This window comes from Leptonotus elevatus, chromosome 14 (genome assembly GCF_054856555.1).
Source record: "Leptonotus elevatus isolate MCC_2025b chromosome 14, RoL_Lele_1.0, whole genome shotgun sequence".
NCBI classification, from domain to species: domain Eukaryota; kingdom Metazoa; phylum Chordata; class Actinopteri; order Syngnathiformes; family Syngnathidae; genus Leptonotus; species Leptonotus elevatus.
In genome coordinates, this window is record NC_141252.1 from 14,024,481 (window position 1) to 14,036,799 (window position 12,319).

Sequence of the window (12,319 nt, forward strand, 5' to 3'; positions counted from 1 at the left end):
GTGTTTACTATCCACTAGAAAACAAGGTCAAGTTAATAAACATGGCATCTCCTTACACACTTTATTGGATCAAACATGTAAATGTTTAATTGGAAACTACTCTTACAATTGTATTATTTGGGATGGCACTCTTTGGGGGAGCTAATGAGACAACGTTACAGTATACAGTACAGTATAGTATGTAATGAAACATGCCTGGCCTGTTGTCCACAGGACCAAAAAGGGCGATCCATAGTGTGAGGCACCGGAACGGATTATAATTTTCAATCAACCCGAGAACAAGATGATCCCTCCAAGAAATGTTAAGCCATTAAGGCTATTTTCCCGGGGGGCAGGGAAGTTGAAGATAACCAAACCTAACATTAAAATGTAAAGACCTTTTTAAATGAGCGTAAAGAGAGAAAATGCTGACACAGATCAAAACACATGGCGCACAATCTGGACGACTTTTATAGGACAGGAAGTGATAAAATTCCAAATCAATTCCATATGCTGGAAAAGTTAGTTCCCTCTCAGCTGGATCGTTTGTAGTGCTGCTTTGATGATAACAAGCATCATTCCAAGTGCTTACGCACAAAGACAGAAGACATACAGTATATTCAGTCGATGAGGAGAAAGCAACAATATGTGCTGGAAGACACAAGTATGTTGGACAACGGGTCCACTGGTGCTCAGGTAAACTGTAGTGAGCAGTTGACTATCATTTAAACTTTTTGTTCTTGTCTTGGATTATTTTATTTCACCTATAGTATGCCCCTTTTTTTGTTTTACTCAAAGAAATCATAGACTTATTGCTCGTCATTACGCATCGTCATTTAATTGATGAGGTGGCAGTGACTTCACTGATGCTTTTAATGTATTGCAGCATTGGTGAATTAATCAGGCCAAGCAGCGAACAAACAACAACTCTGATAACAATGTGTAAGTTACTGTCGGCCGTCTTCACACCAGAACACAGCTCCTAACGCATGTAGCTTACCAAAACAACATCTGTGTTGCCTTCACAGCCCGTCCGGACCATGGGAAACTACTCAACCAAAGACCCACCCACAAGGGTTGCTAAATTATGCTAGTGTTTTTTTGTTTTTTATTAAACTGGACAATGTTACATCATATAAGCAGCTATAATTTTACTTTGACTACACGTTAGTATGTGTGATTTTACTGACTAGAGATTGCTAAGTTTTTGGGGGGTTTTAATACACTGCGGCTATAGATATTGCATTTATCAATAAATTCAAAAAATGCATTTCACTTGTTTGTATGTCATAATAATAATAACAATAACAATAATAATAATAATAATAATAATAATAATAATAATAATAATAATAATAATAAATCAGATTTATATAGTGTTTTTCTAGACAGTTTTACAATTGAATGGATACATTATTCATGCATTCAAACTAGGTTTGTTAGAAAAAATCGATTCGGCAATATATGGCTATATTACAGCATGCAATCCTCGAATCGATTCGATATGCGGCCGAATCGATTTTTAAACATACATTTTTTATGGGAATATTCAACAAAACGTCTTACTTAGGGTTAAGATTCACACATTAAGCATGGAAGAATGTTATATTAATGGAACATTAAGCCTTAATATTTTATTTCAGTGCTGTTCAAACATGAAAAAGACTGCAACCTGTTTGTTAAATGCAGTGGCTCAGTTATAAGCCTGAATTTTCAGATAAATAAATACATTTTCATACAAATCTTACAGTGTACATATAGATGTTTACTAATTAGTATTTTCTAAATTTGAGTACAAATTAAAATAAAAATTGCAATAATCAATTTATAGATTCGTATCGGGATTAATCGGTATCGAATTGAATCGTGACCTATGAATCGTGATACGAATCGAATCGCCAGGTACTAGGCAATTCACACCCCTAATTCAAACATTCACGCTGTGGTGGCGGTAAGCTACTAAAATAGCCACAGGAAGCACACGGAAGCAAGGCTGCCAGTGTGCGCCTACGGCCCCTCTGACCACCATTAAACATTCACACTTTCCATACACCAGTGTGTGTAGCACTGGAAATATGGGCCATAGAAGTTTTGGGACCGTCCTCTTCATTCATTAATCAATTTATTGGTGTGTGTCTTGCCCAAATACACAATATGTTGAAGTGATAAAGCCACAGATTTGCATGTGCTACTCACACTGGTGTATGGAAGGTGCGAATGTTTGGTAGGGCCGTAGGCGCACACTGGCAGCCACGTTTCCGTCAGCCTGCCCCCAGGGAAGCTGTGGCTACTTAAGTAGCTTACCGCCACCACAGTGTGAATGTGTGAGTGCCTGAATAATGTATCCATTCCAGTGTAAAGCGCTTTTGGGTGTCTAGAAAAGCGCTAGATACATTTGATGCATTATTATTATTTCAGAATCTGATTGTTTTTATGTGTATTGTATTAAAATGTATTCAGAGATGCACTGATTATTATGCATTATTATTATTTATTATTACTGTTATAATCTGCACTTAATTTCTTTCTGGTGTACAGTTTATGCCATACTTGTGGGGCAGAAGTATGTTTGCATAGTGAACAAAACTACATGTTAAAGTATTTGGTAAGTTTAAACTTGCAATTTTAGCAGGGAAAAAAACCCTTTGATATTAGGGCTTCATTTGCCTTTATCCTTATATCATGTATTAATCTATGATAGATCTGATATTATTTATTGTAATTAATTGCTTGTTAGGTAAAAAAATAATAATTGAAAAGGACTTTAAAAAAAATTATCGCATATGATATTGCAATCAAAATTTATGAGGGGAGGGGGGGGGGGGACAATTGCAATTAGATTATTTTCCATGATCGTTTAATCCTACCCTCCGAAATCAAGAATGTTGTTATCAAATGAGGCATTACATTAACATTATTGAAAGAAATTGTAGATTATAACATGAAAATCAATCGCGTTCATCATTAGTGGCTCTTTATAACCATGCAATTTCAAAATCCCTAATAAACACTGTTCCCCAGTGCACACAAACAACTTCCTGTGTTTTAAGCTTCCATAACCTGCTGAGCTGGATAATGATGCCTTGCTGCATCATTGCCTCCTTCCGTTGCCAGACTGCAAACAACAGCCCGAGTTTGTAGTCACAACAAGATAAGAGAAGCATGCAACCAAGATGGCCAAGAGGCTCACACCTTTGACTTCTTCCTAAAATCATCCATTGCATGTTGAAACTCTATTTTTACTTATTTTCTTTTTTTATAATACACTTACTGATGTCTTCTACTCACCAGAGCACATAGCAGATCAACAGCCTCCAGCACCAGCTCCTGGTGTCCAATTCTTGCCACACCAAGCTCTTCCAAGTCTTGATGCGTGATCTTCAGTAACTGTTCTCCGCTGATTTTCTCCCGCTCAAAGTTGCCCACGTACTGCTGTAAGCTTTCATCCAAACCTGGACGCACATGAAAAAGAGAGCCGCATACAGTATGTTTAATTCGCTCACATGGCAGAAAATATTAACAGAAACATTTGCCACTTTCATTTTCATGTGAAATATTATTTCTGTACACATGTGCTTGGTTGTGAGCGAGCGTGAGTGTAAAAACAATGCAGAGGAGTAACAGGTGGGACAGATAACTCTGCAAGATAAACAAACAGAGCAACAGTTGAAACCTCTAAGTCTGTTAGGCTGGTTAAACAATGGATGGTTATATTTGTACAAGTGTGTGTGTGTGGGGGGGGGGGGGCGCAAGCGTGTGAGTGCCAACCGCCTGTTGCCGAGTTTGAATAATGCATTGACTGTACAATAGAAAGCCACGCTAACAACCCTGGTATTTAAAAGTCAAACATCATTTAAAGAAAATGTTTGCATCCGGTAGCCTAAGATGAGTTTATACAATATGACAAGAACACCGCACATGCAACTTTTCACTCGCTAATTTTTAGTGCATGTGTGTGTGCATGTTTGTAGAAAGCCATCTTTCTTCCAATGAAAGAGCATTCAGAGAGTGGGCAGCTGCAGATGCATGGCCCTGTGCCCTGCTTCTCAAAAAGACCCGTCAGCTGTGAGGAACCCTCAGTCACAACCTCAACCTCATCACACACACATATTCCTCAGTACAAGGCAGGATTTGGTAGTCCAAAATCAGCTTGAAATTCAAGTCACAAGGACCTTGACTTCCCCCGCTAAGAACATAAAATGTAGCAGCAAATCAGTGAGGCCTTATAAAATGTAGAGCATGAATTTATGAGAGACAACCCACTAGGTGCACCTTGTAGACACCAAGCATTTTTTTGTCTAACAAGGCACATCAACATTTTATCTCTCTTAATACTCAGGGTGGGCGGGTATCAAAGTGGAAGACATGACAAGAATTTTAAACGTTGAAAGGTGATTAATTGTCAAATGAAATACTCAATTTCATGTAGTTAGTTACAGACCCAATGACATAAAAGGACATTGGCGCTAAATACAGAAGTTAGGATTGGTAGCATGGTTGCGTCAGGATAAATTAATTCTATTTCACCTTTATGCTTAAAATGTATAAAAGACATTGTATTTTAAATATTGACATGGTCCCAAAAACGTATTTATACGTCTTGGTGGGGTTTTTTTTTTGGTTTTTTTAAATGCTAGAGCATACAGAAGGCTTTTATGCAGCTTCTGACCTGAAGAGGGCACTTAAAGCAGTGGTAGTTATTACCAACAAAAAAAATGCCAGCAGGTGGCAGCAGAGTATAAGAGATCAACCAGGGCCATGTTGCAAAAAGCTCTTTTCCTCAGTGTTTTTTCACAGGTTTGTCAATAATGATGAAACTTAACTATATTCTAATGCTCATGCTAAAACGGAAACAGATACATATACTTCTTTTTTTTTCTGATGAAAGAAGAGAGACTCTAATCTTTCTTTTGGTAGGTTCCATGTTTTTGTAGCAATAGAACACAATATTCTGTGGGCCTTGCAAAATCAGTCAAAATCCAGTAAAACAGATTGGAATGAAGGGGGTTGTTTTTGTGAAAATGGCTGGGAGTGAATGAGTTAATATTAATGACAGGTAAAATGTTTAGTAAATACTGGAGTATAATAACGAAGTAGGTACAGTGCTAAACACATTTGCTAGCACCTTCTAATTTAAGGTTTATGCCACAGCTGCCCATATTTAACAGCATTGGTAATTACCAACATGATATTTGTTTATGTACGGTACACATCAGCATAAAAAGTAAGTAACTAGTACCATAAGTAAAAAGTTTCACCGGCTGAATGTTATGCTTGATTAATTTCTGACTTCTCAGAAGTGATCCAAGTATAAAAGGTGAATTCAATTTGAAATACTCATGACTGATGAAAATGGTGAAACTCTGAAAGCTCACAGAACTTGAAAGAGTCTGCGTTCAAGCAATTCATGATGCATTATGACAGGTGGTCTAATAAATTGGTGTGTTATGGTCTGAGCCTGAGCTCAAGTCATCTCAGCTGAATCAAAGGGGAACCAATCATAGCTTGTTAACTATTCTGCACACAAGCCAAATCCAGTTAGGCTCATGAAATGTTTCTCATTCCTTGGCATGCAAATTCCTGAACACCACATTAAGGAAGTTTGGGCTTAACCTCTGAATGGCCAGCAGCAGAGAAAAACTCTGTCAGTTGCAAGCAAGACCAACAAGAAAAACTGAGCAACCCAGGAATAAGAAGACAAAGTCAAGCTAAATGTAAACACTGAGCCAGCTACTAGGGAGTAAATGAAAACAAATCTTGGGTTAGCAAGGTCAAAGGGAATTATGTCACATTTCCGTCTACTATCAGAAGAAACGCCACAAGGAAAGTCTAACAATAAGACTTGTTATGGGTCAGATTGTGCTGCTTTTTTTTTTAGTCCTCAGGCCAAATAACCACACCAACATCACACAAAGGGAGTCTGCAAGAGAAAACCAAATGACAGGATCGGTACCTGTACATTTGTCAGCCAAACGCTGGGGAGAGGATGATTCAACTAGAGATAATAACGAAGAAAATGGTGTCATAATGTGAACCGAACGGAAGGGAATGCAGTGCCTGTGTGAAAGCTTTTTAAAAGCCATGCATGATGAAAGAGCTTTGACAGAGTTTTATGGCCTCTGTGAACCACTTGGCAAACGTCCTCGGTCCAAAGCAAGAGGGTGTAACTCTACAGCAGAGACATAAACACACACCACCAATGTCAAATACAATCATGTTGATATACAGCTGCCCATATTTACAGCTCCCCAATGTTGGGTTCGATTGAAGGCCAAATGCAGTAACTCATTAAATGTGTTGAGCTTAATAAGTTTAATTTAAAAAGTATTTTCTCTAAGGATTTGCTGGTGTTATCATTGAGTGTGTGACAACCTTAAGTTCGCTGTTTTGAGTAAGCAGCGTATTCAATTCACTGACCAATGATTGCGGGTAGCTTAGAAAGCACTGGGCCGTGCAAGTGAACCTGCAGTATATCCTAAGGGAGGCCATCAAGACCCACAGCAAACTTAATGGTTGTGTAAGCACACATTTCTGACAAGATAAACAGCAGAGCCATTCTTTTTGCCAGTGCCTGTGCTATTCTTGTCACGCTCTCAATATTTCCCATCAGCATAGGGACACTTAAACTGCAGATTTGGGGTCTGAATGGTTTCATCTGTGATAGTATTTTTTCGCACTTAAATGGGAGACAAAGAAACACATCGACTTTCTATCCTCCTTGTGCTATGCATGATCACAGCTTCTATCAGTCTATATCAGCTGAGTTTGAGTGGAAACGAGGTACACACTAGACTAATTATCAGTCAATCACAGGTCATACACAAGGGGGAAAAAAGAGCCTTTTCATTGACATCCTTGCCCATGACCAAGATTCAAACCTAGAACCTTTTTGCCATGAGGCTAACCAATCATTAATTATATTACCCCATTTGCAAGCAAGTTTGCACACCTGAGTACGGAAAGATTTGCACTGTGTCCTCAAGAAAGTACTGATCGAGTTTGAGCAAGTAGTTAAGACGTTTAGTAGCAAATGGGTCAATAGTTTGAGCAATAATCAAGTAGATCAAACTTTTGGGAATAAATAATGAGAACCAAACTTTTGGCACAACAAATTAGGGTGCCATGAGATCTTATTAGATGAAATTACCCAGTTTCTATCATGTGAGGTGTGGAATTAGGATTCAAATGCAGACAAAACACAGGAGTTGGGAAATAAAGAGTCTTTATAAGCAAAAATACAAAGTAACAACAGAGAGCAGGGCTGGGTTCAGAATTCAGATGGCTTCAAAGAAAACACTTGACGGAGAAACCTTGAGTGAGAAACCTCGATTCAGAGAGGGTGCATGGAAGCATTCTCAAACACATGGGAGAACAGCTTGTGTGGAACCCTAACCTTTTAAACTACAAATAATGTATGTTTATCTATGCCAGTGACATACAGCGACAGGCAGAACAATTAAATGTTCCTCCAATAGATGGAAGAAGGTACAATATACCTGTGTATCCACCTGTTGCCATCCATACAACACAATAAGTGATGGCTTCCTCCAACTATTTCAGCTTTGTGTTTAATTAAACACACCAAGATTTCAATCCAAGTAAATTTGTGAGTAAATCAAGATATCATCATTATTTCAGTATAAATACTTTTAACATTTTTCATTTGGTTGTGTGGCACGAGATTTTTCGAATGTCGAATACAGGGCTTGGTGAAACGCACAATGCACACAAAAGAGTGAACAGCCTTTCACTTCCTACAGAAAAACTGGGTAAGCTCCCTCCACCAGATCTCTCCCATCTTTCAACCACTCCCTTTGCTCCCTCTGGGAGCGGTAGCCACTCTAACGCACACAAACAAACATGCACCAATATCCCCTCCGAGGTGGCCAGTGGGAACATGACTGGGTGCACAATGGCAAAGCCAGTGTAACTCTTCTGTTTTTATTCGTCAGGCAGCTCTCTGAACCTGCAGGGAATGGTCAGGAATTTGACTCATTGTTCCCCACTGAAGCAGCACCATTGTGGGAGTTCACAGCACTGGGGCACAATGGACGCTGACTGGACCAGGCTGTGCTGCAATTAGAAAGAAAAAGCTTGTCTCTGCAACTGCAAAGCTATCTTCTAATGCATGACTTAACAGAACAACAAAGCCTGTATAGACACAGGGCTGGTCCTTCCAATGGGAACTGGGGATACGAGTCGTACAATGGAGCTCTACATCTCGGCATGTTGTGTCTTTTGCTGTGTGCTTGCTATACAAACAACTGTGTAACAATTTGACAGTATGTTTTAATGATTAAAATCGTTTTGGGGACATGCTTCAAGATACTGGAACTTCTCAACATTTCCTTGAGTTCAAGAACTGATTAATTTTCAGTCTTATCGTGGTTTCCACTCTCTGCCAACAAGGAATGTTTCACATCATGCCCCAGAGTGAAAATAAAACAGCTACGTATCGACGGTGACGTATCCAGAGTGGGTTTCCCAAGTGAAAAAAAACAGCTGGTGCAAGTGTCTAACATGATGGATGATGACTGATGGGACAAGCGGGTTAAAGTTCACAGGCTTGCCAGAGTTAAAGTATCAACAAGGGCGATTGTGCTCAGTTAATCCATAGCTGCTCCTCTTATCTAAAGAAAAAAGCCTTAACATAGATGTTCAAGTGAATACTATTGCATTCAATTTGGCGATGTGTCATTCAGACACACCAATTTGTTTTTATTAGGAGACATTTTCATAAGTTGCGTTGCATTTTCGATACAGTTGTTATTTTTGTTGTGGTCAGGTGGTGACTGATATCTGGAGATAGTGATCTAAATATGTTGCAAAAGTTTAAAGCAGGGGATCAGTATCAGACCCGATTTCCTTAATTTTGAGGCATCGGTGATCGGCCGACCCCTTTAAATGGTACTGATCCTGTCCACAGATTCATCTCTGTCCGCAGAAGTCTGTAAAAGTCAGCCACTGTCTTTTTATGCTGTGTGGTGATGACTAAAAGGCTTTTCATTTTGATTTGAGAGAACTGCTTCATGTGCAGTTCAAACAATCAAGATTTTCCAATATACAAGAAAGGAGCCAAATTTGAAGGTGGATGTTGATGGTTATGATTTTTTTTTTTATCGGATTGATGTGTCGACTTTTTAAAGATCGGGGATTGATGCCGCATCGGACATCTGATCACGGACACAGACATACAGAATATAAATATAATATCCTCGACTGACAGTTGTCTCTTCACGATGAAACCAGAGGGTAGCCATCTTATGTTGCCATTGTTACTGACAATTTGTTATTTTTCCACTGAAAACACTGCTTTCAGTGTTTGTTTTACACTAGGATCACTGAAAGGAGTAATGAGAGTCTCGCAAAAAATACATTTCATTGACTGCATCGACTATTCAGAGTATATAATCTCAGTATGGTGAATCGTGATTTACAGAAGGTTTACATTCAAGCATTCAATGCTTTCAAGTTAGGTGCACTGAGCGCGTGGCAATGCAAGATGGCCGTTCGTGGCTTCACTTCTTGCTACGGCAAGTAGGCAGCATTAGCAGTCCAGGAACCGGTGTATACGTCTATGGTCTGGCGGCACTTCATCCAGGTTAAAGTGACAGCGGTCACAACGCACGCAACAAGTCAACCTGCTGCCAACATTAATATGATCTGGACAATCAAGAAGGCTAGAATACAACAGCAAACAGCTGAGTGCCCTTTAAGGGCACAACTCGAGCGCATCCTTGTCTGTGTGGTGAAAAGACGTGCTGCTGTCAAATGCAGGTGCTAACTGCACACTGAGTCAACGGTCTAATCACTTTACATGTCACATGCAGTTATGCCGCCATAAATGTTTTTTAATATGGTGGGCAAATGAACCGCAACAAGAGGGTAAAAGAACTAGATTTCGAATTTAACAAACTATAAAAGTTACAAGTGTGATTAAAAACAACCCTAAGACTGTATTTAGTATTTACACTGCCAATCTAAATGACAAATTCTGATTTAATATCCATATCTGAGTTTCTGGAACGTCTATTTACCGATACATACACATTTCAAGTGACAAATGAGTGAATTTCATCTCTTGAACCTTGCAATGTGAATCCAGCCTAAGACACACAGGTAGGTGTGGAATAATGGTTGCAACTGGCACACTGGTTCCCTCATAAGCGGCATAACAAAGGTGGCCCAGCAAAAAAAATGGCTGCCTTCTGATTGGAACAGATGCTTTAATTATGATAACTTTATAGCATCATGGTTTTACCATTCAAGTTACATTTCTAATGCAAAGAATTATTGGCTATGGTGCATGATCAGAACCTGGTAATTCTCCCAAAGGATAAGCTGCCCCATAAATCTTGTGTAAAGCTTGTGTTAAGCTTCAGTTTTGACTGCCAAGCCAAACATTGAGTTGAGGATTTGTAAGCGGCCTTGTGTCCAGGTTAGGTCGGACGACGGATCCAAAGATTAAGACCATTATTTATGTACATATCCTTTCTGAAGAAAATACAACTTAACTTAGTAAGACAACACAGTCCACCCCCCAAAAAAATCTTGGAAATGTTTCAATGAATCTTGTTAGGGCACAATAGGAACAAGAGCCTTTGCTTTTGAATGAATTATGTAAAGTATGAAACACATGAGTGACTACAGGCTGGGGGGCAATCCTGGTTTCTCTGATATGAAGAGCAAGGGTTAGTCATCATCTGTGAAGGCTAAGTGTAAGTCACTTGTTACCCGCAGGCCATGATGGGTATCGGCAAGCACACACACGTACTATACACAACACTGTTGCATTATGGTACTTTACGTCTCATTCTAATTAAAGACAACAAAGGCAAACACACACAATTAAATCCCTGCCCATAAAAACACCCAGGCTCGAAGCCCCCTCCTCCCCGCCACCTTTTTTCCAGGTGATGTGTGTTTGTACTCTTGCCAGCACCTGCTGTCTGTTTCCCCCTACAGCTATGACACTTAAAGAAAGAGCCAATCAAGTTCATGTACAGTACATGATAAATGCAATGTTGACTGAAAGCAGGTAAAACAGGGCTGTGCATACAGTGGAGGGGCAGGTGAGAGACTTTGCCAGAGTGCCTGCACCAAACAAAAGAGAAGATAAAAACCATGTTCCATTGCTGGCAGCCACCTGTGATATGAGTCATGAAAACAAGCAGCAGAGTTTAGAATAAGTAGGCTGCGCTTTAGAATCAATCTGTCAAGTTTGACCTGCATTTCAATGATAGATGTGATTAACTGTTGTGATAATGTCCGACTCCTGTGACAGGAAAATTGTGACTCCCACATCACTGAACCTAACCTTTATAATAAAACAATGAACCTTTTTGTTTGCAGTACAGTAGCCCTGCATATAAGCAACTTTTCAAGTCAAGACAACATACATCAATTCATTCATGCTTTCGGAGCCATGGTAATGGTAGGCCTTGAAGCTAAGTCGATGGACCATCAGTACAATGAAAAACAAGATCAAACATTACAGTTCCATACACGCCAGCACACACAATGTATATGGAGCATGATAATTCAGAAGCAATAGGAGCTTGCAGGGAGCAATAACATTTTCCCAACATGTGATTAAAACGGATCGGAAATAGTTCCTCTGTAAATCAGTGGCAAAAGTAGAGCATTAAATTGTATGTTATATGAACGTGATGATTTAAAAACCGTGCAAACAGCAGAATTTGTCCTGTCAGAGCGGAGAACTAGAAAAAGCAGTCATGTCTCGACATGCTCTAAACAAGCCGTGTTATGGTATTCACCCAGTGGCCAACTAAAGCCAACTGCGGGTTCGCAAAGCTGCCCACTGCAAATAGTTGGACTTGATTATACCATAAAACGATGGCGGGATCTTGGTGAGCGCAGTATTTGGTCAGTGAGGGGACCATAAACCTTCTAAAGGCAACTTCTGGCTCCTACACAAGAGAAAACACACCCCACTTGTTTTGACTGCTCATCCTCGGAGCAGAAAGTGACTGCATTCCGAGGTCATTTGAGCGTAACTGCACTAACGCTGTTTAGATTGCAATACTGACACAGGCATACCAAAACCCCAACACTATTCAAGGGCACATTTGTTTTACTAGCAGTTTGAGATTTTCAATATATTGGAACAACATCAATCGCATCCCTGGCAGAGTAAGCCTGGCATGCAAACACACCAAAGGGTGAATGGGCTGACACACGTTTGACTTAATTGCACGAGAGGTCACTCAGCACGTCGCCCGTATTTGCACTTGCACAAGTTGTGCCGCCTAAGGTTGGAGCGTTTATTCGCAGAGCTTAAGCAGAGCACTTCACAGGCCAATGCTCTTAGGGCAGACCG

At 39.8% G+C, this 12,319-nt stretch overlaps 1 protein-coding gene across 1 annotated transcript in view; it reads right to left on the bottom strand.

Moving 5' to 3' along the window:
• LOC147163087 (connector enhancer of kinase suppressor of ras 3-like) overlaps window positions 1–12,319 on the bottom strand; it is a 51,248-nt gene that overhangs the window by 32,208 nt on the left and 6,721 nt on the right. Inside the window, exon 3 of the mRNA XM_086094792.1 lies at window positions 3,268–3,431. Coding sequence (XP_085950918.1) covers window positions 3,268–3,431 — 164 coding nt within the window. The remainder of the gene's footprint in view (window positions 1–3,267; window positions 3,432–12,319) is intronic.